We start from the raw sequence: 27,795 nt of genomic DNA, 5'->3' as shown, positions 1-27,795 counted from the left end.
ATCACAGTATTGTCATAGAAGGCAAAGTTTGTTCTGGAAAGCATCATAAGCAGCATTAAGACCGTACAGTAATGTTACGTCATTGTTATCTACATACCTCAGACTGCTAGAAAAAGGATCAAACCCACCGCCATAAGTAGGGGGCGACCGGGCAGGACATACACATACTGGCTAGATCTCACACAGAAACAGAACATCCGTACCAGGCTTACAGGGGTCGTCCAAGACCGGATACTCAGGACCTATCCTAAGGATAGGGTCCGAAACTAGGTACAAACTGGGGTGAATTTCACGGTCCGCCCATAAATGAGGCTCATCCTCTGCCAGGGAATTGATAACGCCAGTCCCCACTAAATCCGCCCTATGGAGTAGTAGCACCAAATCCCAGGGCTGCTTCAACGAGGCCGAGCTGCAATTCTAGACACGGCCCTTAGAGCAGAGTGGAGCTGCTTCTAGAATGATGTAGCCCTCCCAATCCTGGATAACTCTGTATGTGCACCATTATGAGCCCCCTCCCCCCATCACCTGTTTTTATCCCTGCATTTTGACATAGACACACTGTACCCATAAGACCAGAATCACACGCATGTTTGGATCTAGGAATCCGTCCATGTGATGATCGCATTTGTAAAGCATCATAAATCTCAAAAAAAAAGTGTGTGAGTTTGGCCTAAGACTTCTGCTTGTTCACATTTCTGGCCACGCTCAAAGCCAGACTCACCTAGAACTTGCAATAAGGGCAAGTTCACACGGGGGGGGGGGGGGGGGGGGGGTTTGGAGCGAAACCTGAAGCGGAGGCCACCTCAGGTTCCGGTCCAAAATACGGATAGCTGCAACTGGATGTCGGTGCAGTCACACACTCCGCTCTGGATTAGGCCCAAATGACTGGACCTAGTCAGGAGGAGGGAGTGTCTTCAAGTGGATGTCGCGAGGCGAATCCGCCTTAAAGGATGAGCACATTGCTTCCTTTTTCCAGGAGCCAGAACAAACGGCTCCCGGAAAAAAGACCTGAGCAGCTGAAAAAAGACCTGAGCAGCAGTCTTTTTGGTCAGGATTTCAAGGTGGATACAGTCTCAAAATCCTCACCAAAAAACTCTGTGTGAACTTACCCTATTGCTCAACTGTCCATCCCATGGGGAGGCAGCGCACGTACCCGACCCCCTCAATATAGCTGGGCAGTAAAGAAGATCTAAAAAAACAACACTAACACCCAGACCCCCCATGTGAATTCACACCTAATATCACATCCAAGTACAAAGTGATTTCTTCTGGTTTTCCACATATCAGATAATATAGACACCGAGCGACATACCCCCTCTATACGTCACATACCCACATGGCTGTAGTATAGCACCAGCTATCAGGGAATTACAAAACCATGACCACCTTTTGTCAGAACAGCACCACTCTTTCCCATAGGCCATGTCTGGTATTGCAGCTTAGCAGCAGTCTCTTAACTGCTACAAAACCGTACAAGGACAAAAGTGGCCCTGGCGGCTTCTGGAAGAACGCAGCTGGGCTGTAATAATCGTGCCACGGTATAAGATTTCCATGTCCTGCGACTAGATCGCACCTGATGCTGGTGAACGTAGTCACGCAGAAACGCAAGGAACACTGTGAATAGGTCACACGGCCATCAGTCGCCACCGCAGATACATACGGTAAGTCCAATGCGGTCTTATTTCGAGGTTGGGGTGACCAGTAATGATTTTATTAGTCATATATGTCGCATCTTCCTGTGCAATCTGATGTAGACGTGTAAAACAGAAGAAAAAAAACAAAAAAACATCATCTCAAGTCATGGTACAAAAGTTACAGTCAGACGTCCAGTGCTCAGATTTACAGTCCCCGCCGCATAGTCACACAAGGAAGGAGGTTGTACATACGATGCTGCAGATAGGGGGCGCAATCCCTCACTCAGATGCAGAACGGCTTGGGTGACACCGCATGATGTGACAGGTAACCAAATTCATTTCACCAGGCCATTTAAAGGGGAAGTCTGGGACTGATATGCATAAGGCCTGTGCACGGCAATAACATTTCTCCCCATCTTATGTCGAATCTCCTGTGACTACAACGCTGAAGGGTTCACCATCGGGGGTCCTCCACCATTATTAGGTTGGGCCTGAAACCCTCTGCACTGCTGTGACCTCAGAAGGGCTGGTTGTTACGACACTGTTCGGGTAGGTTCTAACCCCGCCAACATATGGGCGCCATCTCTTGTACAGGCAAATACTTCTGATTATTGGCCACTGTGACAGAGCGCCCCCTTAAGGCTATATCATATACTTTCATTGAATCCTGACATCCAAATCAATTTAGAAAAAGTAGTGGGAAAATAATTCTGGTGCAGCAGAAGACGTCGTCCCTCAAATGCCCGGCGGAGTCTTGTAAGACCAACCAAGCAAGTTCAGGCTCTACGCAAGAAGCCGAAACCATGGCCATACGCTGTGGGTGGAGCTTAGAGGTGGTACTGAGATATACAGGAGGCGGTCCTACAAGTGATTGACAGCTACCTTTGCCCAGTCTTAAAGGGGCGGCTGTCAATCAATAATAAGTCCGTCTCCTTAACTTATCAGCATGTCAGCCGAGAGGTCAATGGATAACTTGGCAGCTTATAAACCTATAGCTCCATCTGCTCATCCCCCCGCCTCCGTCCACAATATGGGCATGGATTTGGCCGCATGCGTCTGCTGCTGTGTGGGGGGCGCTACAGATTAGCCGAGCCCTAAAACTCTGACATCTATATAAAATAATTCATGTTAAAGGCTTCTATACGGTTAGGATCTGCCATCACTTACTGAGGGACGCTGGATTGATTTTGTGCTCGACTGCTTTTCCTCTGCACAGCAGCGCCCCCAGGTCATGTGGCTGTTCGAGGAGCAGCAGCCAATCAGTTTCACTTCAATACGGTTGTGCTACAGTTCCCTGCACAGTTAAAGGGGTTGTTTGGGTCCGATATTAATTGTTGCACCCAAGCACAACGCCGTACACTGTAGTGGCCATGTCCGGTATTACATCTGAACCCCATTCAGGGGACCATGTGACCAATGGCACTAGCCTAAGCAGCTGAAGCGGGGCTCAAAATTATATCCCTAAATAACCCCTTTAAAGTGCTGCACCCCCTCCCTTCTCTCCCAATGGACATCCCACAGGTCAGACCCTCATGATCAGAAAGTGATGACAGATCCTAGTGATAAGCCTCCTTTAAGACATGGCAGCTGTTCTGAAGATCACTCCCCTTCAGTAGAACACTTCAAAATAAAAGTTATTTTTTTTCCCCCAAAAACAAAAAACCTTTAACTGCTCACAAAAATGAGAACCCCCACCCCCCAAAAAAACATAGCGCCCAGAAGTGGAGCAGAAGAACGCACATGAAGTTCTTGTTGGTCACCCTACGCTTGTGCGAGGACAGACTAAGGCTTTGACCGTTCACATTGACACCAGGCCTTTCCTTTTTTTTGACATGGTACGTAAAACACTATTTTCCTTAAAGCTTTATTATCATCCCAATCTTTCTGGATCCAAAAAAAAAAACTTACGAAAATCTTTCTGCAGTAAGATACGAGGGCTGACGGATCACGAGCTGATGAATGGCAACCCTTAAGTTCAATCAATGAGCAGCAACTTGGCAAAGAGAAGAATCCCGTGAAGGCGTCGGGGGGAGGGGGATATTACGCCCCCTTTTTCTCCAGAAGGATTTTGTGCAGCTCGTCCGCATCCTCTGTGGTTTTTACTCGAATTAACATGGTGGCGGGAACGGTCGGGTTCTTCTCGTCGATGGGAGGGTTTGGGACGCAGACGATCATCACGTTGTTCTTCCCCGTTCTTGAACATGGCATGGAAGGCTGGACCAAGATGTTCAACAAGATGTTACCTGAAAGAAGCGGACGTTAATGTATGGGTACGGCCATTTTATTCTTACTTGGGGGCCCCCATAGATGTACATCAGAGGGTCTGGTGAGGAAAATGGGCAGCTATGAATTGTACAAGTGTGTGTGTGTAGTGTACTGGAGTCTAAGGGCTTGTTCACACGGGGCAAGAGGGGGCAGATTTTGACACTGAATCCACCTCAATATCCTCCCCCTCACAATAGAAGTCTATGAGGACCGCTCACAAAAAAAAGAAGTGAGCTGTCCTTTCTTCAGGCAGATTGCACAGCTGATTCAGCCCCGGCGTCCGCCTTGCGACAGCACGCTCCGGACTAGGTCCATTCATTTGGGCCTACTCTGGAGCGAGAAACTGTGACTGTTGGATTTTTGGTCCTATTCTGACATGGCTTCCCGCCCAAAATCAGGACCAAAATACAAAGTGACTAGTCGTGTGTGAACTAGCCTTTAAGGCTAAGGCCCCACGTGGCGGGTTGCAGCCAAAAAGCCATGTAAATTTTACTGCAGTGCTTTCTGCTTAGTTTATACCTAAACAGAAACCGCCAGCAACTGCCTGCCATACTGTGATATCAAAAAACGCACCGGTTTTGGAAATTGCAGCATTTTTCCGTAGTGTGTAGGATGGGATTCACTAGACTCTCATCCACTCTGCAGGGACTGTAAAACATTGCGGCATTCACACCACATGGAGCTCCAGCCTTAGGCCAGGGCCCTCCTGCCGGAAATGTGTCATTTTACAGTACTTGCAAAGTGGATGGGATTCATGCAAATCCCATGCCCATTTTGCGGAAAACAAATCGCAACGCGGACACGCTGCGATTTCCAAAACCGTCAGTTTTGAAAATTGCAGCATGTCAATTATATCTACGGAAACGCTGGCAGCTTTCCTATAGATACAATTGTAACAGAAAATTTCGCGGAGGAAAACTCCATGAAACTCTGTGAACTTTCTGTTGAAGGCGTTGCGGGAAGAACTGCAATGCGTTCACGCCACGGTTCTTCCCGCAGCGCTTTAGTGCTGCGTTTCCTGCCTTAGCCTTTCCGCAACATGAGGCCTTAAATGGCATTTCCAAGAGTGACATATTGAGGATCTGATTGTGGCCGGTGTCAGATACCCAGGACCTCTACAGATCAGCTGCTCACCACAGGGATGCCGTTTCACAGGCCGGTGACATAGCGTTCATTTGTCACATGATCTGTTTGCAGCTCAGTCCTATTCAAATGAATGGGACTGACCTGCAATAAGCACAGCCACTATACAAAAGACGGCTCTGTGCTTGGTAAGCAGTGAAAGGCCGCATCCTCTGGACAGCTCCTAAATAGGTTCACACCGTGTTATCCAGACCTATTGCTCCATCCTAGTCAATAGGCGAAGAAAAAAATCCTTATTACCCCTTATTTCTAGTCACCACACATGAGATTTGAGCTTTCAGCTGACTATACAAAGCCTCATATACTGCACAGCCTCGTGTACGGTGTGAACGACACCTCATTCTTTCCCCCCCTCATCATAAGACACAATTGCAATAGATCAAAATCAATTTCAAAGGAAGATTATACAGGAGAAAAACAGTAAGACGGCCACGCCGGCAACAAATCTATAACCCAGCGTAAGATCAGGAGGTGGTGCTGTATTATCCTCCGCAGAAAGACGACATGAAAGCAGCCAGGAATGAAATGAGGATGGTGTATGGGAGGAGGAGGAGGAGAAGCCGCTGATCCAAAATGTACAAAAGCCGTGTGTTCCAGCGCCATCGAGTCTGTAACAAGCAAAACGCTCCATTGCCAGGACTAGTAAAGTCATCTATTATTCCCCTCACAGTGACAAGTGTCAGGAGTAACACCAGAGCGCCAACACCGCCGACAAGATGAATCGTTTTCAAAAGTGGCTCTGTCTTTCTATGCTTTGCCTCCTTGGGGGGGGGGGGGGGGAAGAAGTCTAGTAACTAAATTTACAGTCTGAGCACACAAATGACTAACCAGCATGGGAGAGAAGAGTCTTAAAGACACAGCGTCTGCAATGTGATCAGAAGAAGGGGGAAGGGACCCAGGCAAGAAATAACACAAAGGTTTCTAGATTTGGTCTCTCCATTCGTTTCTGTCATTTTCAGTAACTGGTTAGGGTAAATGTGATGGCAGAACGGGACGCAGGTAAAAATATATGGGAGACAACACAGGATTTCCTGAGGCATCCGATGATAGAGACACTTGACCAGGACGTACCATGTGACCAATGAATATGACGTCAGCTCAAAAGACAAGGCCGCAATGCTGGAGTGGGTGTCAGACCCCCTCTGATCACATCGCCTTAGGATACATCATCAATATGCAAGTCCCGGGAAAAGCCCTTTGATTTTTCTTTTTTAGTACTGCACACAGGGAAGAGGGTGGGGCCCCCTGCTGGTATATAGGTTACTGCAACGCAACCCTATTTACTTTAAAGAGATCCTATCATTGGAAACCCTTTTTTTCTGCCTAACACGTAGGAATAGCCTTAAGAAAGCCTATTCTTCTCCTACCTTTAGATGTCTTCTCCGTGCCGCCGTTCGATATAAATCCCGGTTACTTCCGTATGCAAAGAGTTCTCTCGCAGCACTGGGGGCGTTCCCAATGCTGCGAGAGAACTCTCCAGCGCCGCCTCCATCCTGTTCTGGAACTCCCTCTCCCTGTGTCTTCTTCCGGCGCAGGCTTTCAATGTTCTAGGCCTCGGGCAGAGCTGAATGCGCATGCCTGGACTACAAGAAAATGGCCGCTTACACCAGCTTACTGTCGGCAGTCGGCTCTGCCCAAGGCCTAGAAGATTTAAAGCCTGCGCTGGAAGAAGACACAGTGAGAGGGTGTTCCAGAACAAGATGGAGGCGGCGCTAGAGAGTTCTTTCGCAGCATTGGGGATGCCCCCAGTGCTGTTTGAGCGCTGAGGACCGCCCCCAGTGCTGTGAGAGAACTCATTTGCACACTGAAGAAAAGAGGGATTTATCCTGAACGGCAGCGCAGAGAAGACATCTAAAGGTAGGAGGAGAATAGGCTTTCTTAAGGCTATTCCTATGTGTTAGTTAGAAAAAAGGGTATATAATGATAGGATCCCTTTAATGGAGCTGGGTGTTAGTTTTCTGTATAGTCTCTGGATAGTCAGACTCAGATCTGCAAATGTCCACATATCCTATGTATATATCACTATGTGTTAAAGGAGACCCCTGGCCCCAAATGCATGTTTAATACTGATAAAATCTGCATTTGGGACTGAAAACTGAACCGTTTCCTACAAACAGGTCATCAGTATGATCAGGGTATGATACCTGAACCCCACATAGATCAGCTGCTCCTGGATGTAGCAGGGTTAACCCAAAACCGCAGCCGCATGATATCTTATCACATAAGACAACAAAAACCAATGAAAAGTCACTAAAAAAAAGTTTTTCCAATGAATTCTGTGATAAGAGATCATGCTGTAGCAGTTTAACCATTTGCAGTTCAGGCGATCTCTGCGACTGGATGCCAAACGTGCAATCTTTAGGCCTCAGTCGAATAAGTGCAGGCTCATGGATATGGTTACACCTGGAACGCTCCCATTCGATAGGTGAAACGGACACTGCAAGCCCCTAACTAGCCCCTTATTGTGCAAGGATAAGCCACGTCCACCCTGGTCCTTTTATAATCTGACCTGTCTTTAGGCCGTACAGCAGGGACACCCTTACATCCTTTGTGTGCCCTACCCTATAAATCAGGATAGTTTTATATCATACGGCCCACTACCATGTGGTACTCACCAAGGTTGGTATCGGCGCGGATCAGCAGCTGGGTCTTTTGATCGCCTAAAGTTTTTAGATGAATGGTGCCGACTCCTTTCTCCTTAAATTCATTATCTTTTTTGTAGAACAGTTTGCACCTGAAGGGAAAATGGAAACTTATATGATTTCAAGTCGACAAACACGAATTTTGTCATGACGGCCACAAGACTGATGTTTAACTCCACCCAACTGGTCCATTCGTGGGTGTAGAAGAAACCCTGGACAAGACACACGGGGTAGGATTCTGTATTCTTATAATAGCCTGTACTAAGAGGCAGCTCCTGGTCTAACCTCTGCCGGGCGCCTCAGTTTTATACTAAGAACTTGCTCAGTGACTGCGACAACATCTCAATACTAACTTTTTGGAATAGAAGGCATCGTCTTCTTTGACTTCTTGAATAACTACTTTGGGCGGTTCTTCCGCTTCTTCCTCTTCCGCACCGGCTTCTGAAATGACAGGAGGATACAAATGTATAAAGATATCTATGGGTGAAAATGGATGGGCAGATGTTTGTCCGTGGGACCTTTACGTCACAATAAAGTTTTTTTTTTCCCAATATCAAGAACAACCCAAAATGGCTTCATTATTGGGGTTTCCACAATCCCAGCAGGACATTGTGTAAAATGAAAGGAGCAGTCGCAGCCATTCCCAGTGCACAGAGACGTCCTGCTTGGCCAATGTGCAGGAAGGGGGGGGGGAACGGGACTGCAAAACAGATCCATTTTGTGCAGGAATAAACAGGGAATCAGTTTTTTTTTTTCATGTATATTGTAAGCCCCCTTTTTTTTTTCCCCTATCAGTATGTTCTTGTAGAATGGGAGGAAATCTACACAAACACGGGGAAAATGTACAAACTCCTTGCAGATGTTGTGCCTGGCTGGATTTAAACCCAGGACTCCAGCGCTGCAAGGCTGCAGTGCTAACCACTGAGCCACCGTGTTGCCCCCCTGCCTTTGTGCTTTAGACCGATTGAGAAGACGAATCTGTAACACAAAGCTTTTGGGCCCCAATGCAAAATTTGAAATGGGTCCCTTGCCACACAGGCCATAAAGATCCTCAAGCCCTTTCAGGGTCCAGGGCCATGTAGAGACTGCAACCATGGCACCCCCTATAGCTACTCTCTTTCTAGCTGAAAGCCAGTCATCTCACCAATGGAGAAACTTTCCTGTATAAGGAGGGATTGTCCTAGGTCCTGTAAAATTAATATGGTGGACTGAAGTATGTGCTTTGTGCAGATTTACACCAAACAGGGACCTGCAGGAGGTTTAGGACCACAATGCAGAAGGGGTATAGGGTCCCAGACCTGGGTTACTCACTGCCCCCCTACAACAGAGCCTCAGGGAAGTGAACTTGCTGGGTGTCTGCATAACAGAGAGCTCACCAGACCTCTGCCGCATTGTGCACGGTGAAGCCATGTTGTCCCAGTGCACGTTCTACCTGTGTGCTGTGAAGCACGGTGTGTATGTTCCTGGCATCAGGTGGTAGCAAGGTACCCCAGGACCCCAAATCCAAGCTGCACAATGGCATAGTGGTAATTTAGTGGTCCCAAACCAGCCGTCCGCTTCCCTTTTAATGCGTTACACTGGTAGTCTATTCCCATTTAGCTGATACCGATGGCCTATCAAGCATCCTAGTCTGTGTCCAAGGCAGAATCACCATATATTGTGGCCTCTCACAATGGGGCCAATCAAAGCAAACCCATGGAAGACATCCATATTAATCGCCAAAATTACCTGACTCTTCGCTCTTTTTGGTGGTTGCCGGTTGAACAGAGAACGAAGATGTTCCGAGGCTGCCCTTATTCGTATCTTTACCAAAGAGACTGGAGGCCCCCGCTGAGAAAGAGAATCCAGTCGCTGTCCCGGAGCCAAACGAACCAAAACTACTAGTGTCCGTCTTCTGACCAAAGGAGAAGAGTGAAGCTGGCGGAGACTTCTTTTCTGGAGACGACTGAGCCGGCTGCTCAGATTTACTCTCTTTGCAAGTAAAAGAAAAAGTTGGTTTGGTCTCCGTCTTGGAGGGGACAAATGATGGAATGGTCGGGGTGCCCTTGGAGCTGTCGCTCTCGGATCCGCTGTCAGTGCTGCCTCCGTATTTCTGCTCAATGGAGGCTAAATGTTTCTCATAGTCTTTAAAGATGGGCGTCAGATCACACAGCGGATTGGCGTTCACATGTTTCACAATCCAGTCGCGGACAGAGCAGTTCAGGGATGTTAATTGTTTGTTGTAGTCGCTTGAGCCGGCAGACTTATTCTGAGCAGCACTAGAGGTAGGTGACGGATTCTCTCCGTTGGTTTTTGTACTGCCAGAGGATTCATCTGTCGCTGAAGAAGTCGGACCATTCGTAAAGAGAGACCCTGTGGGAAAATACATAGAAGGTAACATAAGTGAAATATAGAGGGACGTGAAGCGTAACAAAGTCAACTAAAACTTAAAGGGATTCTATCATTAGAGTCCAGTTTTAAGCTAAACCTACGTAGGAATAGTCTTAAAGGCCATAAGAAAGGCTATTCCTCTCCTACCTTTAGATGTCTTCTCTGTGCTGCCATTCCTTAGATATCCCGGTTTTAGTGCATATGCTAATGGGAGAGGTCACAGGAAAATGGCCAATGGACATGTGCGGTCGGCCATTTTTCTGTGGCCGAACATGAAAGAAGAGACGGCAAACAGAAGAAAGTGATGTAGGATAGTTTTCTCGCAGCACAGGTGACGCCCCAGTGCTGCGAGAAAACTAATTAGCACATGGATAACACTGGGATAGCTAAGGAACAGTCGCGCGGATTAACGGATGAGAAGATTAACAAATTACAGGTATGTCTGGCAAAGCCTTACTAAACACTATGCAAATATACGCTGCTTAGTTACAAAATGAGTTTTGCCAATGACAGAATCCCTTTAAGGCTATCCCAACGTGGGTTTAGCTAAAAACGGGATTCTGATGATAGCATCCTTTAAAGGGGTTGTCCGTGCAATCACTTATCTATTCTGGCAAACATCAAGAATCTGCCAGAACAGGTAAGTGAAGCTAAACTCCCCGGACAAGCGTTTTAATGGCGGATGCTTAGTCTTGGACTTCTAGTGGCCATACACATGACATGAATGTTGGATAAACCTATTATCTGGCCTCTCCCCCATGGCAGATGTTGGGGGGAGAAGGATGGCTCATGTTGGATTACAATACTCTCAATCCTTTGTTCTTATGAGAAATAATCTGCCACCAGAGGAGTCTCCCAGGGCATGATTGGTTGAGCAGAGTGTGAATATGCTTTTAGCTGGCAGCTAAGGTGCAAAGCCAATTTTACAGAGATTTTAAGCTGTTCCCTATACATCACTTCACTCAGTATGGAGTAAGTGACGCAGTCAAAAGAGGCGATGTGAATATTACCCGTATATGCTTACGCTGGGTGAAAAACCTGTATCATTTGTTTAATACAATGAGAATGCTGCTCCAAACCACATCCGCTGTACTGCAATCAGAGTCTGAATGGGGCCCAGCACAAAATAAACCAAAGCTAGGTCAGATGCATTAAGGAGAATGTCTTAAACACCGTTTATGAGGACAATATTAATATGAGGGGTGTGACCTAGGCTCATCGCCCTCCTCAACTGTGCAGGGTGGTAGGAAGCTTATTCACATTTCCGTGACTCTCAGACATGTCAGTGATCACCACAGACCCACTGATTTGTGGCGGGTGTATTCAGATGTTCTATGCACTAGTTTGGTCTTGGTCTATAGGACTGGGCAAACCACTTCTATGGAGAGCTCCAAAGCATTACAAGGTTGTTACTTGCTTCCTACCCAGACCCCACACTGTTCAGCCAATCTGACTGCCTGCAGGCACTGGTAGCTACAAGGAGGGACAAGGGAAGCCCATTTAGCCCCCCATGTGGTAAGGCCTGGTGTCACCTCGGTACTGAATTTTGCAGCAATTTGACATTTCTGTGAGTTACTTTTGTCCAGGAATGTATAGCCACTCAATAGAACTGCAACAAACCTGAAACTCACCAAATGATGTTTTGTTTTCTCCCGTAGGCTTGGAGATGAACATGGGTGTTGTGCGGCTGCCGTTGGTCAGACCCTGAAATGGTTTTGCTGCAGGTTCACTTCCAAATCCACCGAAACTTGCTGCAGAGGTCGGGAATAAACCTTTAAATCCTTTAAAAGCTCCGCTACCCTCAGACTAAAGGGAGGGAAGAAGAAACAAAAAAATAGGTTTAGCTTCCCGTAGATGCAGATTACACAACGTGACCCAACTCTTACGGTTATTACCTCACTTCCTGGATTCCTTCTCTTCGCCTTCTTAATTTCTCTGGCCTTTAACACGTCTTGACTGGCGACAGAGAACGTCCCTGCCTGTAAGAGCGTCACAAGGGTCAGAAACAAGACTAACATTGGGGCTAAACAATGTTCTGCGATTTTTATAGAAAAACCCTTGTAAGCTTGTATGGACAGGAGTTAGACCATCAGTGTATGTTTGGCATGTGCAGCATGGTGGCTCAGTGCACCGATGCCAAGTTTGTGAGCTTGCGCGGGTCACGTGGCCTCTGAGGCCAATCAGCGGCCTCAGGAAATGACAGGACATTACAGGTAGTGACGTCCCGTGTCACTTATTGGCCTCAGCGGTCACACGTGGCAGGATCTTCCAGCACAGTATCAGAACTGGACCGAACCAGGAGACACCAGAGACAGGAGAGTAGGTCTCCCCCCCCCCCCCCCCCGTCTAATAAATAAGTTTATCCTGGACAACCCTTTTAATTTTTTGTGACATACAAGGCAAAAGTTAATTTCTGCACAAACAGAATAGTGATTTTTCTTTTTCCACACAGTCCTCACCAGGACAAGCAGGGGACAGGGCGCTGCAGCCCCACCTGATTTATCATCATTTATGCCAGAAATGTGGAGTAAATGATGTGGGAAACATGCGGCCGCTATGAATGAATTACCTGGTGGAGAGTGTGTCAATATAAAGAAGGCACACCAACAGATTCAGGGGTTGAGACTAGACTGGTACGTCAACATTTAGTTAGTGGTCCACAGTTTAAAGACATTTTCCTGCCCATAATGCATATTTCATAGTGACAAGCTATTCAACAGATAGTTCATCAGTATCTGATCTGTGAGCTCCCGACACCAGGACCACGTACAGATCAGCTGTTCTGTCATCCTCTGGAGGATATAGTAGTGGACGGGCCTGGAAGCAGCGCTGATCCCACTCAAATAACGGGAGTGGAGCTGCAGTTCCCCAGCGCCACCACTGTACAGTGGAGCACTGCAGCTGTCTACAGAGTTGCTTGTACCAGAACAGCTGGTTTGTGCATGGTCCGGGTGTTGCACCCCCACAGATGACTTACCTATGGATAGCTCATTGGTATGAAAAATGCATTATGGCCCTTTAACACAGACCAGGAGGCTGCAGAGGCCCCGCACACTTACGTCCTCACACTCTTCCTCTTGATCCCAGTTCCGGTCTGTTAGCTCCTTGTCGGCGACTCTTTTTGCCATTTTGCCTGCACTGAAAAAAAAAAAAAAAAAAAAAAAGGAAAGTTTAATACGAGTTCTGGAATGATATAAATTATATCCAGTTATTTGGAAACTGGGGAAGGGGACCCCATTATAGTTTAGGTTGTCCGATGTAACCGCTTTTTAAGCGTATAGGGTTTCCATTTTTCAGGTCCCCACGCGGATTTAGGTCATGCCCCAGGTGTTGGGCAAACCCCGAAAGAATCATCTGGGCCTAACACTCCTGATCTCTTCACACCCCAGAATATAGAGATCAGAGGGGGTGACACCTCCATACACCATGTCATGGTCCAGGCACGCTACTTCGGCTCGGCTCCCATTCACCAGCAGGATGTGTGTGTGTGTGGGGTCTCAGAGGTCAGCCCCTCACCATTATAGAGTAATTAATTATCCTAGCCATATAGAATCGCTTTATAAGACAGGAATAATCCCCTTTAAAGACGTGTCGGTCGATTCTCGTGCCCTGACGAAGCCTTCACTTATAACAATGATCAAAGTTTATCCTGGGACAGCCATAAGTCTCTCACAATATCACTTGTGTCATTCATTTACCGTATTTTTCGGACTATAAGATGCACTTTTTTCCCCCAAAATTTGGGGGGAAAAGAAGGGTGCGTCTTATAGTCCGAATGTGGCGCCTGGCACCCGCTCCAATAGAGAGGCGGATGCCGGCAAGGGATAGATGCCGGGGCCTGAGACATCGCTGCGCCCTCTGCCCTGCATGAAGCGGTATTTCGCTCCTCCATCCCCCCCGCCGCTGGCTTCATGCAGGGCAGAGGAGCGCAGCGATGTCTCAGGCCCTGGCACCTGTGCCAGCGTCTATCACTTGCCGTCTTCCGCCTCTCTAGTACAGCGGATGCCGGGTCAGTATCGGTGGCCCCTTCTTCCCCGGGGCCGGTCCCCACCGGCCCCGTACCTGTGAAGTTGCAGGCCGGCTCCTGTGTGGCGATATCGCAGGAGCCGACCTGTTTGGGTGACAGCCGGGAGCCTAATGAGGCTCCCAGGCCTGTCACTGCTATATTAGTATTGCGGCTGGGTCTATGACCAGCCGTAATACTAATATACAGAATGTCCCATAGACGGCAATACAGTTGTATTGCCGTCTATGGGACTTGCAATCAAGTGACCGCAGGTTCAAGCCCCCGGGGGGGAATAAAATAGTAAAAGTAAAAAAAAAAAAAAAAAAAGCTTTAAAAATATAAATAAAAGTTCTAAATCACCTCCTGTCCCTAGAATATATATATATAAAAGTAGAAAATCATATATCATAAACCACCGGTTTTTTTTCAATACAAGGTGATCTAAGCAATAGATATTCCCCAAAATGGTATAACTAAAAAGTACAGCTGGCCCCGCAAAAAAAACACTGTATGCGTCGCCGTACAGCTGCAGGGTCACCTGTCAATGTGGCCTTGCAGCTGTTGCAAAACTACAACTCCCATATATTAAATATTTTACCATTTTTTGCTTCAAAATTTTTTTTCCCTATTTTCCTCCTCTAAAACCTTATAGTCCGAAAAATACGGTATCTGTTAATGAATGTTGGGGGCAAAACAAGAATTGAAGACTTCCTGTCCTGTATAAATCATAAGCAGAGCTCCTGTTCTATCCGCCTAGTAGGTCAGGGCACATCTGCCAATGTAGTCTCTGGTCTCCAATTTCCCTTACTCTAGTAGGAAGCAGATCTAGGAAAGTCCTGGCCACCGGATGATGGGCGCTCGTGGCTGCCCGGGGTTGTCTGATTGGACAATGGTGAACAAACTTTATACGTGTGATCAAAGATTTACAACGTGTTTTCTGAAGGAAACTCTCCCGGCATGACCTGACAAGGTTAACCAAGGACTGGATTGGAGACACTGTACTAGACAGCACATAGGGGTATAGTACAGGGCTGCCCAAATCCCAGGAACGTGAACAGTAATCTATGAAGAAGTTCAGAGGTCATAAAAGCTCCTAAAGTTACCAGCAAAGTCTCCACATCTAACAGGGACCCCCTGTATGGTGCCATGAATTGAGGTAAAATTGGGGACTTGAGGAGCCAAATGATCACATGACCTAGGGGTCATGCTTACAAAGAACAAGGCTGTACATTATATAGTGGTCGTGCTTTGTACTGCAGCTCAGCCCCACTTGAATAGGACTGAGCTGCAAACCAATGAACGTGATGTCCCTGACCTGTGACACAGAAGTGGCTCTCACATATCCTAAGGAGAATTCGTCATGACTTAGCTGGTGGTAAAGCTGCAATATCTGGCACCATGGCGAAGTAAACAGCGCCAGGTCAACAATATGCAGGATCTCAGGCCCTCCTCATAGCGGAGTAGCGTATACTGGTGCGTAACACTATAAGGGGGCGCTCACTACAGACGTGGTCCACCCCGGGGAGACTGGACAGGGGACGACTTGTTGGCGGTCAGCTGTATAACCCAATCATTTGTCCGTTTGCAGCCTCCTGTCCAGTTTCCCCGGGGTGGACAGCAGTGTGAACGCCCCTCAATGCCCTAAAATTTACATGAAAAAAGCCTGAATGTTATAGTGGTAAATCCACAAGTAAACTACAGTGTAATATACCAAGGAACAATATAAAGTACCGTATAATCTCACTACATGACCTACAACAGATTAGATTGCCTAATCCTAATATAAATAAATATAATTACAACACTACACCGGTCTATAACATACAATATATATATATTACCATTAGTCACATAATATACTGCCTATATCTTTGCACAGAGCTACATATATCTATATACGGTTATATATATATATGCCTGCCATGATACTATTATATACAATACATACTACAGCTAGTTATTATATACTATATATCTATCCTATATCTATATAGAGCTACATATACACCTATTACACTGGACCAGAATATGCAGCACATGGTACAATAAAATATATCATCTAATCTGTGTCTATACAGCTACATATACAGATATATATCTATATACTGGAGTATATATTCCTATTATAACACTAGACTGGTCTATAATATACAACATATCTTACATTATCCCTTATTATTATACTACATATCTATATAGTGATCCATACCTTATACCACAAGTAGTGACCTCATCCTATATACACTATATATACCTACCTATTATAATACCAGACTGGTGTATACTATACACTATATACCACAAGTAGTGACATCACCATATATATATATATATATATATATATATATATATACCTATTATACTACTAGACTGGTGTATACTGTACACTATATACCACAAGTAGTGACATCACCCTATATACACTATATATACACCTATTATACTACTAGACTGGTGTATACTATACACTATATACTACAAGTAGTGCCATCACCCTATATACACTATATATACACCTATTATAACACTAGACTGGTGTATACTATACACTATATACTACAAGTAGTGCCATCACCCTATATACACTATATATACACCTATTATAACACTAGACTGGTGTATACTATACACTATATACTACAAGTAGTGCCATCACCCTATATACAGTATATACACCTATTATAACACTAGACTGGTGTATACTATACACTATATACCACAAGTAGTGACATCACCCTATATACACCTATTATAGTACCAGACTGGTGTATACTATACACTATATACCACAAGTATTGCCATCCATCACCCTATATGGAGCCATTACAGCACCCAGAGACATGAGGCAGCAGCCCGTGTAGCCGCCATGTGTGTGCCCAGTGACAGGCTATACCCGGCCCCTGTCACGCCGCGGCCTTCCCCATCACCTCAGCCCCATACTTACCTCGGGTAGACACGAGTGAGGCCGTATCACTAGAACCCCACCACACACGTCAGTCTGCACCGGCTCCGTCTGTCTGTCCGCCGTCCCCTCACGAGCACATTCCACCCGGCAACACGAAGAGGGCGGGAAACGTCTCAGGCGGCCATTTTGTAAGAAGAGCGCCGTCAGGTTAGAAGTCACTGCGCAGACTCCGGCTGTAACGGCCGGGAGGAGGGGGGCGAGGCTTCGGCGAATCCATTCATGAAAAGTTTAGTTCGACTGCGCAGGCGCGAGGGGATCTTTGCCGTTCATTGGACGGAACGCGGGACGTCATCGTCCATTCAGAAAGGGAAAGGAGAAACGCGCATGCGCTGTATGTAAATCCTTCCAGCTCAATTTATAATCGCGAAGTACCAGGGACAGCTCGCTGCTGTGGAACTACAAGGCCCAGCAGTGAGCTCGTGAGGGGATTTTCACATTCAAAACTGTGTCTGAAGAAACAACTGTCTGCAACCAATCACAGTGCAGCTTTCAGTTTGCAAGCGCCTTATTGGAAATGAAAGCTGAGCTGTGATTGGTTGCTATGGGCAAGAAATAGATTTCCTTAGAGACTGTAGACTCAATGGCGACTTTCGAGCTACAATAATGCGCAAAAGTTGTGCAAAACGGCGACAAAGTCATCATAGCAAGTAGTGACTGGGTCCGGAGACCCCCTGCCGCCTGCCGTATGTGATCTATGTCTATTTGCCCCCTCAGGTGTATTCACATCTGCATCTGAGACTCCAGCGCAGGGACCACTGCGAATTGCCGGACCAAGAAGTGCTGCGAGTCCGACTGTTGCCCTGCAGTTTCAGTGTAAAAGAACGAGCACCCATGGGACCCCATTATAGTCAGTGAGGTCCATTGGGCACCATTGGTGTCCGCTGTTCTGGACACAACGCCACAATGGTTTACATAGAGTTATTTGTTCCATTGTATATTCGGTAGGTAAATAAAGTTGCATAAAAAAAGTTCTCCGTCTCCCGCTTCTTTTTTTTTTTTTGAAGAGAAAGGAAAAGGAAGAATGAAGAGAGAAGGGAAAAAGAAAGAATAGAGAAGGGAGAAAGAAGGAAAAGAGAAGTAGAAAGAAAAAGAGAGTAGGATGAGAGAAAGAAAAAAGAGAGAAAGGAAAAAGAAAGGAGAAGAAAGAAAGAAAGTAGAGAGAAGAAAGAAAGAACCGCTTCTTTTTTTTGACGAGTCTTGATGACATCACTAGAGAAGGCGCCATATCCTCGGCCATCAACAACACTCTGCCCTCACCTCAGTATATCGGAACCTACCACCGGACCCGTTCCTCTCTAAGAACTTGGTCTCAAGTGTTTTGCCCTGTGGCCCTCCTCCTAGTGGCCATGTTTACCAAAAACTCACCTGTCCCCGGCGATCCAGGACGTCACAGGTGATGCATGTGAGTGACGTCCCAGGTACTTTCCTTAGGCCACTGATTGTCCTCAATGGTTATGTGTGGTGAGGTCTTCCACCAGAACAAGGTCACCGCTGGACCGAACAGAGGCAGGTGAGTATGGTTTTTTTCACCTTACCCAGTCTCCTGGCAAAGATCTACACACGTAGACAAAAATGTTGGTGCCCCTTGTTTAATGAAAGAAAAACCCACAATGGTCACAAACATGACTTCAATCTGACAAAAGTAATAATACACGTTGACAAGCGACAAAGCTTCTGGGAGAACTTCCTCTGGACAGATGAGACAAAAATCAAACTTTTTGGCAAGATACATCAGAAGGAAAAATGAAATATATCTTGAAAAGAACGCTGTCCCTACTGTGACACATGGAGGAAGCTGTGTTATGTTCTGGGGCTGCTTTGCAAGACAAGGTGTCTTGAATTTGTGCAGGGTACAATGAAATCTCAAGACTATCAAGGGATTCTAGAGAGAAGGATAATGACCCAAAACACACAGCTGAAGACACCCAAGAATGGCTAGGAGGAAAACATTGGACTATTGTGAAGTGGCCTTCTATGAGCCCTGACCTAAATCCTATTGAGCATCTTTGAAAGGAGCTGAAACATGGCGTCTGGAAAAGGAACCCTTCACACCCGAGACAACTGGAGCAGTTTGATCATGAGGAGGGGCCCAAAATACCTGCTGAGAGGCGCAGAAGTCTCATTGACAGTTACAGGAATCGCCTGATTGCAGTGATTGACTCAAGACGTTGTGCAACAAAATATTAAGTTATAGGAACCATCATTTCTGTCCAGGCCTGTTTCATGAGTTTTACAAAAAAAATAAAAAATTCTGTCGAAGTGAAAAGCAATGTCTGACTTTCATTTGATCATTTTCATAGAATTTTTATTCATTATTACTTTTGTCTGATTCCAGTTATTTCTGGGACCGTTGTGGGTTTTCTTTCATTAAACGAGGGACCAACAATTTTGTCCACGTGTGAATCCTGGACAACCCGTCTCAGTTTTGGTTGCTAGTCAGATTGCACAATTCCTACCCCTTTTCTGACTGTGACTGGCCAAATTTGCCAGGATTTTACTAAAATGTCATAACAATCATGTCAAATATAAAGGATCTTGGCACTGTCACGCTAGGTTCACATTAGTGGATAGGCGGACCACTAAGATAGCGGTTACACTCGAAGTCCGGTGGACCCCATTGATGATAATGGGGCCCGTTAGGTGGTCACTATTTTAAAACTGAAATTGTCACTCTCTGTCGTAGGGTCCGCTGTGGGATCTGAACGATGGAGAGCCCGTCAGCAGTTTTCAGCAGACCCCATAGACTCTATGAGACTCTATTGGAGAGTCTGTGGCAGAACCAGGACCATCTATGGACGTGGGAACCTATATGTGGAAGCTGAAGAAGAGATAAACGCCTGAAGCAGCCACAAGACCATGGAAATGTGCTACCCTGCTTATCATGACTCTGCCACTAGGGGGAGCTCACTGCATACAGTTATGTACAACTCCCACTGTGGTCACTATTAGCTGTATAAATCCATATACTGTTTGCGCCCCCTAGTGATTACAGAATTAGGGTCCTAACAACATCATACTCCGCTCTCTTAGAGCCTTACTAGAACCGCGGCATTGCCAGAACACATTTCATTTACTTTTTCCAATGTCTGACCCCTTCCCCCCTCCCGTTTCCTGCAGGAATCCATATGTGACCCAACAGAAGAAAACTCCACGGCTCCAGTGTCCGCACACCATGTTAAAAATCTCATATCAAACTCTAGAAGAGAACGAAATTTCCAGACCTGCCAGGGAAAATCGGCACAAGAAACAGACTATGGGGCCTCGAAATGAAATTATCGTTGTGGAGGAGCAAACTGTTCCGAGAAAATCTATTTTATATGTTATTATATATCAGACGCCGGGAAATCGTCGAGTTGTCAGCAGGGGGCGAGAACGATTTATTCTCCCTCTTTAAAGGGCAACTACAATCAGATGTGAAATGTCTCCTATGTGTTCAGATGTATGTTTTCATCTCTAGGGGGCAGTATTTAATATACTGATGTTCATTACTATTTAAATATCAGACGTAGATTGTCAGCACACTGGCCGAATAGGCTTAAAGGGAATGTCTCAATTCCCATACATATACACCATATAAACAGACAGAAGTGGAAGGGTGCACAAGTCATCCAGAAACCCATAACCTACGCCCTCACTATGTACTGGGCTTTTATAAAGTCCAAGAGGACAAAAAGTGGAATAATAGTCACTGCTCCACTGATTCCAGTGCAGTTGGAATTTTTTCTCTAGCCCCCACCATTCCTGAGTAATTGGTTCTGTTAGTTTCGGTACCCCATATGCTAATTTGGCTCTCTTACTATCAAGTAGGCGGTCCTAGACTACTTGCACCAGCTGAGGACAGTAGAGAGCCCAATTATAATTTTGGCTGGTGAAACTAATTTTAGAGATTGCTCAGGAACGGTGGGGGCTAGAAAAAAAATTCCAACTGCACCAGAATCAGTGGATCGGTGACTATTGAAGTATGCAAAGAGCTGGAGGTGGTGAAAAGTCCCTTTTAAGCCATTTTATATTCTGAACTTGTGATAGTGATTGGGATTCTGTCATATTTCTGCTGTTTGTTGTGTCGCAGTCACTTATGGGTTACAACAAGATGAAAATCATTACAATTACTTGCGACTGGCAACAGAACTTTGCAATCTTATGATGTACAGCCACAAGTCAACTTGCAACTTTACCATTACCCAACAGTGCCACACCTGTCCACTGGTCGTGTGTGATATTACAGCTCAGTTCAGCCATTCAGTGGAGCAGAACTGCTATAGACACAACCTTTGGACAGGTGTGGCGCTATGTCTGGGTGAAAGCGGTGAAAGCTTAATCCTATAGTACACCAGTGACAGCTAGTGGTATACAGTTCTCCATATAACACCCCTACCCCCCTCCCAAACTTGGATTTGTCTATGCATGTTCCATTTAGGGATTCCATATTCAGGCCAGTGGACGGCTGCATTATTATACCTGTCCCATAATAACACTGAGTACATTATCTCGGCCGTATATTAACAGGAGGCAGTAAATAGAAGTAGCGGCATTAGTGCAGATGAGCGAGCGGGCGCCGAGCTGTCCATCATCACATGTTCAGACTGTTAAACCGTAATGAATGATAGACACTGATATCCCAGGCAAATCTATAATAGAATCTGCTATAATAGAGTAAGTGACATCGAAAAATATTCAGGAACGGCTCATGAATGACAATGAAGGTCTCCGCTATTCACAGAGGACGTGCCTCCTCCAGATCAGCACAAGACGTACAGAACTTCACCGCAAAGACTTTTATAAGTGATGTGTGTGCAACAAAAGGATGTCTGGGGAAAGTAACAGCTTAAAGGGAGTCTATCAGCAGAACCAGCATATCACCCCAGCCCTGCAGATAGATAGGTTACTGTCACCAGAACCAGCATATCACCCCAGCCCTGCAGATAGATAGGTTACTGTCACCAGAACCAGCATATCACCCCAGCCCTGCAGATAGATAGGTTACTGTCACCAGACCCAGCATATCACCCCAGCCCTGCAGATAGATAGGTTACTGCCACCAGAACCAGCATATCACCCCAGCTCTGCAGATAGATAGGTTACTGTCACCAGAACCAGCATATCACCCCAGTCCTGCAGATAGATAGGTTACCGTCACCAGAACCAGCATATCACCCCAGCCCTGCAGATAGATAGGTTACTGTCACCAGAACCAGCATATCACCCCAGCCCTGCAGATAGATAGGTTACTGTCACCAGACCCAGCATATCACCCCAGCCCTGCAGATAGATAGGTTACTGCCACCAGAACCAGCATATCACCCCAGCTCTGCAGATAGATAGGTTACTGTCACCAGAACCAGCATATCACCCCAGTCCTGCAGATAGATAGGTTACCGTCACCAGAACCAGCATATCACCCCAGCCCCGCAGATAGATAGGTTACTGTCACCAGAACCAGCATATCACCCCAGCCCTGCAGATAGATAGGTTACTGTCACCAGATCCAGCATATCACCCCAGCCCTGCAGATAGATAGGTTACTGTCACCAGACCCAGCATATCACCCCAGCCCTACAGATAGATAGGTTAGTGTCACCAGAGCCAGCATATCACCCCAGCCCTGCAGATAGATAGGTTACTGTCACCAGACTCAGCATATCACCCCAGCCCTACAGATAATACTCTCCCCAGTGGCGCCACCAATAGTATCACAGTATAATGCTCCCAAGTGTCCCCATACACAGTATAATGCTCTCCCAACTGCCCCCTCCCCCGCCACTTGAAGGTCTTGCCACCATATACAAAATGCTGACTGAACAGCGTCCTACTCTACTGCGCTATGTACAAAGTTGTCAATTTGTGCTCATATTTCTAGGAGGAGTAACAGAGGAACAGAACAACACATAGTTATAAGAGAAGATGCTCCAGATTTGTACAAATATGTCAGGAAAGGTGCTAGGTCCTCTAGTGGGGATTTTTGTGTGCACCCTTGGCTGTCACCCAGCTTTCTGACAACCAGCCGGGTAGAACAGACTTAAATTAAGGTGACATTTTTTTAACACTGTCATTCCTGGCTGCACTTCCTTAAATCCCTTCAGACAATGGCACCCACTTATTTGTGTTTTCAGCTTTACAGACATAAATAACAAGGACTTCCCGCTTCGGGTCTAACCGGAGTATATTGTGCTTTGATTACACCATGGAAGACGTCGTCATTGCCATTAAGTGTCACGTTTATAATCCAATAATAGCCTGTAAACTGCGCTGTACTGCGGCGCGTCCCCCGTAATGACTCTCCGATGGTTATAATCCCCCCACTCAGCGCCGCTTTTATGGAGCGCACACTACAAGTCTCACGCCGATGAAACATCTCAATGTCCGATCAAATGGGGCTTGAAAGATTAAGGGCGGTCGTGCAATATCCAGGATGAAGAGCCAAGTATATACTGCCAAATAGACTTCATTACCTCCTGTGCAATGTATATACCGACAGCCCATAGGTAATTACACATAGTACTGGGCCCCAAGATGGAGATCTTACTATTAATAAGACATTTGCCATCCTATAGAAACTACTTTGTGGTTCTATAGCAAATCTCACTGTAGGTGGCTGTGGGCAGTGATATATACCGACCATGTGACATCACTGTGTGTATTATCCCTGTACTGTGACATCACTGTGTGTATTATCTCTGTACTGTGACATCACTGTGTGTATTATCTCTGTACTGTGACATCACTGTGTGTATTATCCTGTACTGTGACATCACTGTGTGTATTATCTCTGTACTGTGACATCACTGTGTGTATTATCCCTGTACTGTGACATCACTGTGTGTATTATCTCTGTACTGTGACATCACTGTGTGTATTATCCTGTACTGTGACATCACTGTGTGTATTATCCCTGTACTGTGACATCACTGTGTATATTATCTCTGTACTGTGACATCACTGTGTGTATTATCCCTGTACTGTGACATCACTGTGTGTATTATCCCTGTACTGTGACATCACTGTGTGTATTATCTCTGTACTGTGACATCACTGTGTATATTATCTCTGTACTGTGACATCACTGTGTGTATTATCCTGTACTGTGACATCACTGTGTGTATTATCCCTGTACTGTGACATCACTGTGTATATTATCTCTGTACTGTGACATCACTGTGTGTATTATCCCTGTACTGTGACATCACTGTGTGTATTATCCCTGTACTGTGACATCACTGTGTGTATTATCCTGCACTGTGACATCACTGTGTGTATTATCCCTGTACTGTGACATCACTGTGTGTATTATCCTGTACTGTGACATCACTGTGTGTATTATCCTGTACTGTGACATCACTGTGTGTATTATCTCTGTACTGTGACATCACTGTGTGTATTATCCCTGTACTGTGACATCACTGTGTGTATTATCCCTGTACTGTGACATCACTGTGTGTATTATCTCTGTACTGTGACATCACTGTGTGTATTATCCCTGTACTGTGACATCACTGTGTATATTATCCCTGTACTGTGACATCACTATGTGTATTATCCCTGTACTGTGACATCACTGTGTGTATTATCCTGTACTGTGACATCACTGTGTGTATTATCCTGTACTGTGACATCACTGTGTGTATTATCCCTGTACTGTGACATCACTATGTGTATTATCCCTGTACTGTGACATCACTGTGTGTATTATCCCTGTACTGTGACATCACTATGTGTATTATCCCTGTACTGTGACATCACTGTGTGTATTATCCTGTACTGTGACATCACTGTGTGTATTATCCCTGTACTGTGACATCACTGTATGTATTATCCCTGTACTGTGACATCACTGTGTGTATTATCCTGTACTGTGACATCACTGTGTGTCTATTATCCCTGTACTGTGACATCACTGTGTGTCTATTATCCCTGTACTGTGACATCACTGTGTGTATTATCCTGTACTGTGACATCACTGTGTGTATTATCCCTGTACTGTGACATCACTGTGTGTATTATCCTGTACTGTGACATCACTGTGTGTATTATCCCTGTACTGTGACATCACTGTGTGTATTATCTCTGTACTGTGACATCACTGTGTGTATTATCTCTGTACTGTGACATCACTGTGTGTATTATCCTGTACTGTGACATCACTGTGTGTATTATCTCTGTACTGTGACATCACTGTGTGTATTATCCCTGTACTGTGACATCACTGTGTGTATTATCTCTGTACTGTGACATCACTGTGTATATTATCCCTGTACTGTGACATCACTGTGTGTATTATCCCTGTACTGTGACTTCACTGTGTGTATTATCCTGTACTGTGACATCACTGTGTGTATTATCTGTACTGTGACATCACTGTGTGTATTATCTCTGTACTGTGACATCACTGTGTATATTATCCCTGTACTGTGACATCACTGTGTATATTATCCCTGTACTGTGACATCACTGTGTGTATTATCCCTGTACTGTGACATCACTGTGTGTATTATCTCTGTACTGTGACATCACTGTGTGTATTATCCCTGTACTGTGACATCACTGTGTGTATTATCCTGTCCTGTGACATCACTGTGTGTATTATCCTGTCCTGTGACATCACTGTGTGTATTATCCTGTCCTGTGACATCACTGTGTGTATTATCCCTGTACTGTGACATCACTGTGTGTATTATCCCTGTACTGTGACATCACTGTGTGTATTATCCCTGTCCTGTGACATCACTGTGTGTATTATCTCTGTACTATGACATCACTGTGTATATTATCTCTGTACTGTGACATCACTGTGTGTATTATCCCTGTACTGTGACATCACTGTGTGTATTATCCTGTACTGTGACATCACTGTGTGTATTATCTCTGTACTGTGACATCACTGTGTGTATTATCCTGTACTGTGACATCACTGTGTGTATTATCCTGTACTGTGACATCACTGTGTGTAATCCTGTACTGTGACATCACTGTGTGTATTATCCCTGTACTGTGACATCACTGTGTGTATTATCTCTGTACTGTGACATCACTGTGTGTATTATCTCGGTACTGTGACATCACTGTGTGTATTATCCCTGTACTGTGACATCACTGTGTGTATTATCCTGTACTGTGACATCACTGTGTGTATTATCTCTGTACTGTGACATCACTGTGTGTATTATCCCTGTACTGTGACATCACTGTGTATATTATCCCTGTACTGTGACATCACTGTGTGTATTATCCCTGTACTGTGACATCACTGTGTGTATTATCTCTGTACTGTGACATCACTGTGTATATTATCCCTGTACTGTGACATCACTGTGTATATTATCCCTGTACTGTGACATCACTGTGTGTATTATCCCTGTACTGTGACATCACTGTGTGTATTATCCTGTCCTGTGACATCACTGTGTGTATTATCCTGTCCTGTGACATCACTGTGTGTATTATCCCTGTACTGTGACATCACTGTGTGTATTATCCCTGTACTGTGACATCACTGTGTGTATTATCCCTGTACTGTGACATCACTGTGTGTATTATCCTGTACTGTGACATCACTGTGTGTATTATCTCTGTACTGTGACATCACTGTGTGTATTATCCCTGTACTGTGACATCACTGTGTGTATTATCCCTGTACTGTGACATCACTGTGTGTATTATCTCTGTACTGTGACATCACTGTGTGTATTATCCCTGTACTGTGACATCACTGTGTATATTATCCCTGTACTGTGACATCACTATGTGTATTATCCCTGTACTGTGACATCACTGTGTGTATTATCCTGTACTGTGACATCACTGTGTGTATTATCCTGTACTGTGACATCACTGTGTGTATTATCCCTGTACTGTGACATCACTATGTGTATTATCCCTGTACTGTGACATCACTGTGTGTATTATCCCTGTACTGTGACATCACTATGTGTATTATCCCTGTACTGTGACATCACTGTGTGTATTATCCTGTACTGTGACATCACTGTGTGTATTATCCCTGTACTGTGACATCACTGTATGTATTATCCCTGTACTGTGACATCACTGTGTGTATTATCCTGTACTGTGACATCACTGTGTGTCTATTATCCCTGTACTGTGACATCACTGTGTGTCTATTATCCCTGTACTGTGACATCACTGTGTGTATTATCCTGTACTGTGACATCACTGTGTGTATTATCTGTACTGTGACATCACTGTGTGTATTATCTCTGTACTGTGACATCACTGTGTATATTATCCCTGTACTGTGACATCACTGTGTGTATTATCCCTGTACTGTGACTTCACTGTGTGTATTATCCTGTACTGTGACATCACTGTGTGTATTATCTGTACTGTGACATCACTGTGTGTATTATCTCTGTACTGTGACATCACTGTGTATATTATCCCTGTACTGTGACATCACTGTGTATATTATCCCTGTACTGTGACATCACTGTGTGTATTATCCCTGTACTGTGACATCACTGTGTTTATTATCCTGTCCTGTGACATCACTGTGTGTATTATCCTGTCCTGTGACATCACTGTGTGTATTATCCTGTCCTGTGACATCACTGTGTGTATTATCCCTGTACTGTGACATCACTGTGTGTATTATCCCTGTACTGTGACATCACTGTGTGTATTATCCCTGTACTGTGACATCACTGTGTGTATTATCCCTGTCCTGTGACATCACTGTGTGTATTATCTCTGTACTATGACATCACTGTGTATATTATCTCTGTACTGTGACATCACTGTGTGTATTATCCCTGTACT

The 27,795-nt window shown here is 45.3% G+C and overlaps 1 protein-coding gene across 1 annotated transcript; it reads right to left on the bottom strand.

Annotated features, from left to right (window-relative positions):
• Positions 1–818: 818 nt before the first annotated feature.
• NUP50 (nucleoporin 50) lies at positions 819–17,166 on the bottom strand. The gene is made up of 8 exons (XM_075275120.1): positions 17,005–17,166; positions 13,114–13,192; positions 11,950–12,033; positions 11,686–11,860; positions 9,413–10,036; positions 8,038–8,125; positions 7,658–7,776; positions 819–3,877 (listed from the first exon to the last, which is right to left on the bottom strand). Exons 2-8 carry the CDS (start codon positions 13,180–13,182, stop codon positions 3,675–3,677), a joined length of 1,362 nt encoding a protein of 453 aa, XP_075131221.1. The 5' UTR covers positions 13,183–13,192; positions 17,005–17,166; the 3' UTR covers positions 819–3,674.
• Between the last annotated feature and the right edge of the window lie 10,629 nt (positions 17,167–27,795).

The sequence above is a fragment of the Leptodactylus fuscus genome, chromosome 5 (genome assembly GCF_031893055.1).
Source record: "Leptodactylus fuscus isolate aLepFus1 chromosome 5, aLepFus1.hap2, whole genome shotgun sequence".
Classification (NCBI taxonomy): domain Eukaryota; kingdom Metazoa; phylum Chordata; class Amphibia; order Anura; family Leptodactylidae; genus Leptodactylus; species Leptodactylus fuscus.
Note: the sequence above shows the minus strand (reverse complement) of the source record. Positions and strands in the feature narration are given on the sequence as shown.

What these genes read in the sequence shown, in the direction of transcription:
- NUP50 (XM_075275120.1), bottom strand. Translation starts at nt 13,182, where the DNA reads ATGGCAAAAAGAGTCGCCGACAAGGAGCTAACAGACCGGAACTGGGAT. An exon ending in AGAAAACAAAACATCATTTG is followed by an intron (nt 10,037 to 11,685) that starts GTGAGTTTCAGG and finishes ATTTTCCCACAG; the next exon opens with GGTCTCTCTTTACGAATGGT. An exon ending in CAAAAAGAGCGAAGAGTCAG is followed by an intron (nt 8,126 to 9,412) that starts GTAATTTTGGCG and finishes CTGTCATTTCAG; the next exon opens with AAGCCGGTGCGGAAGAGGAA.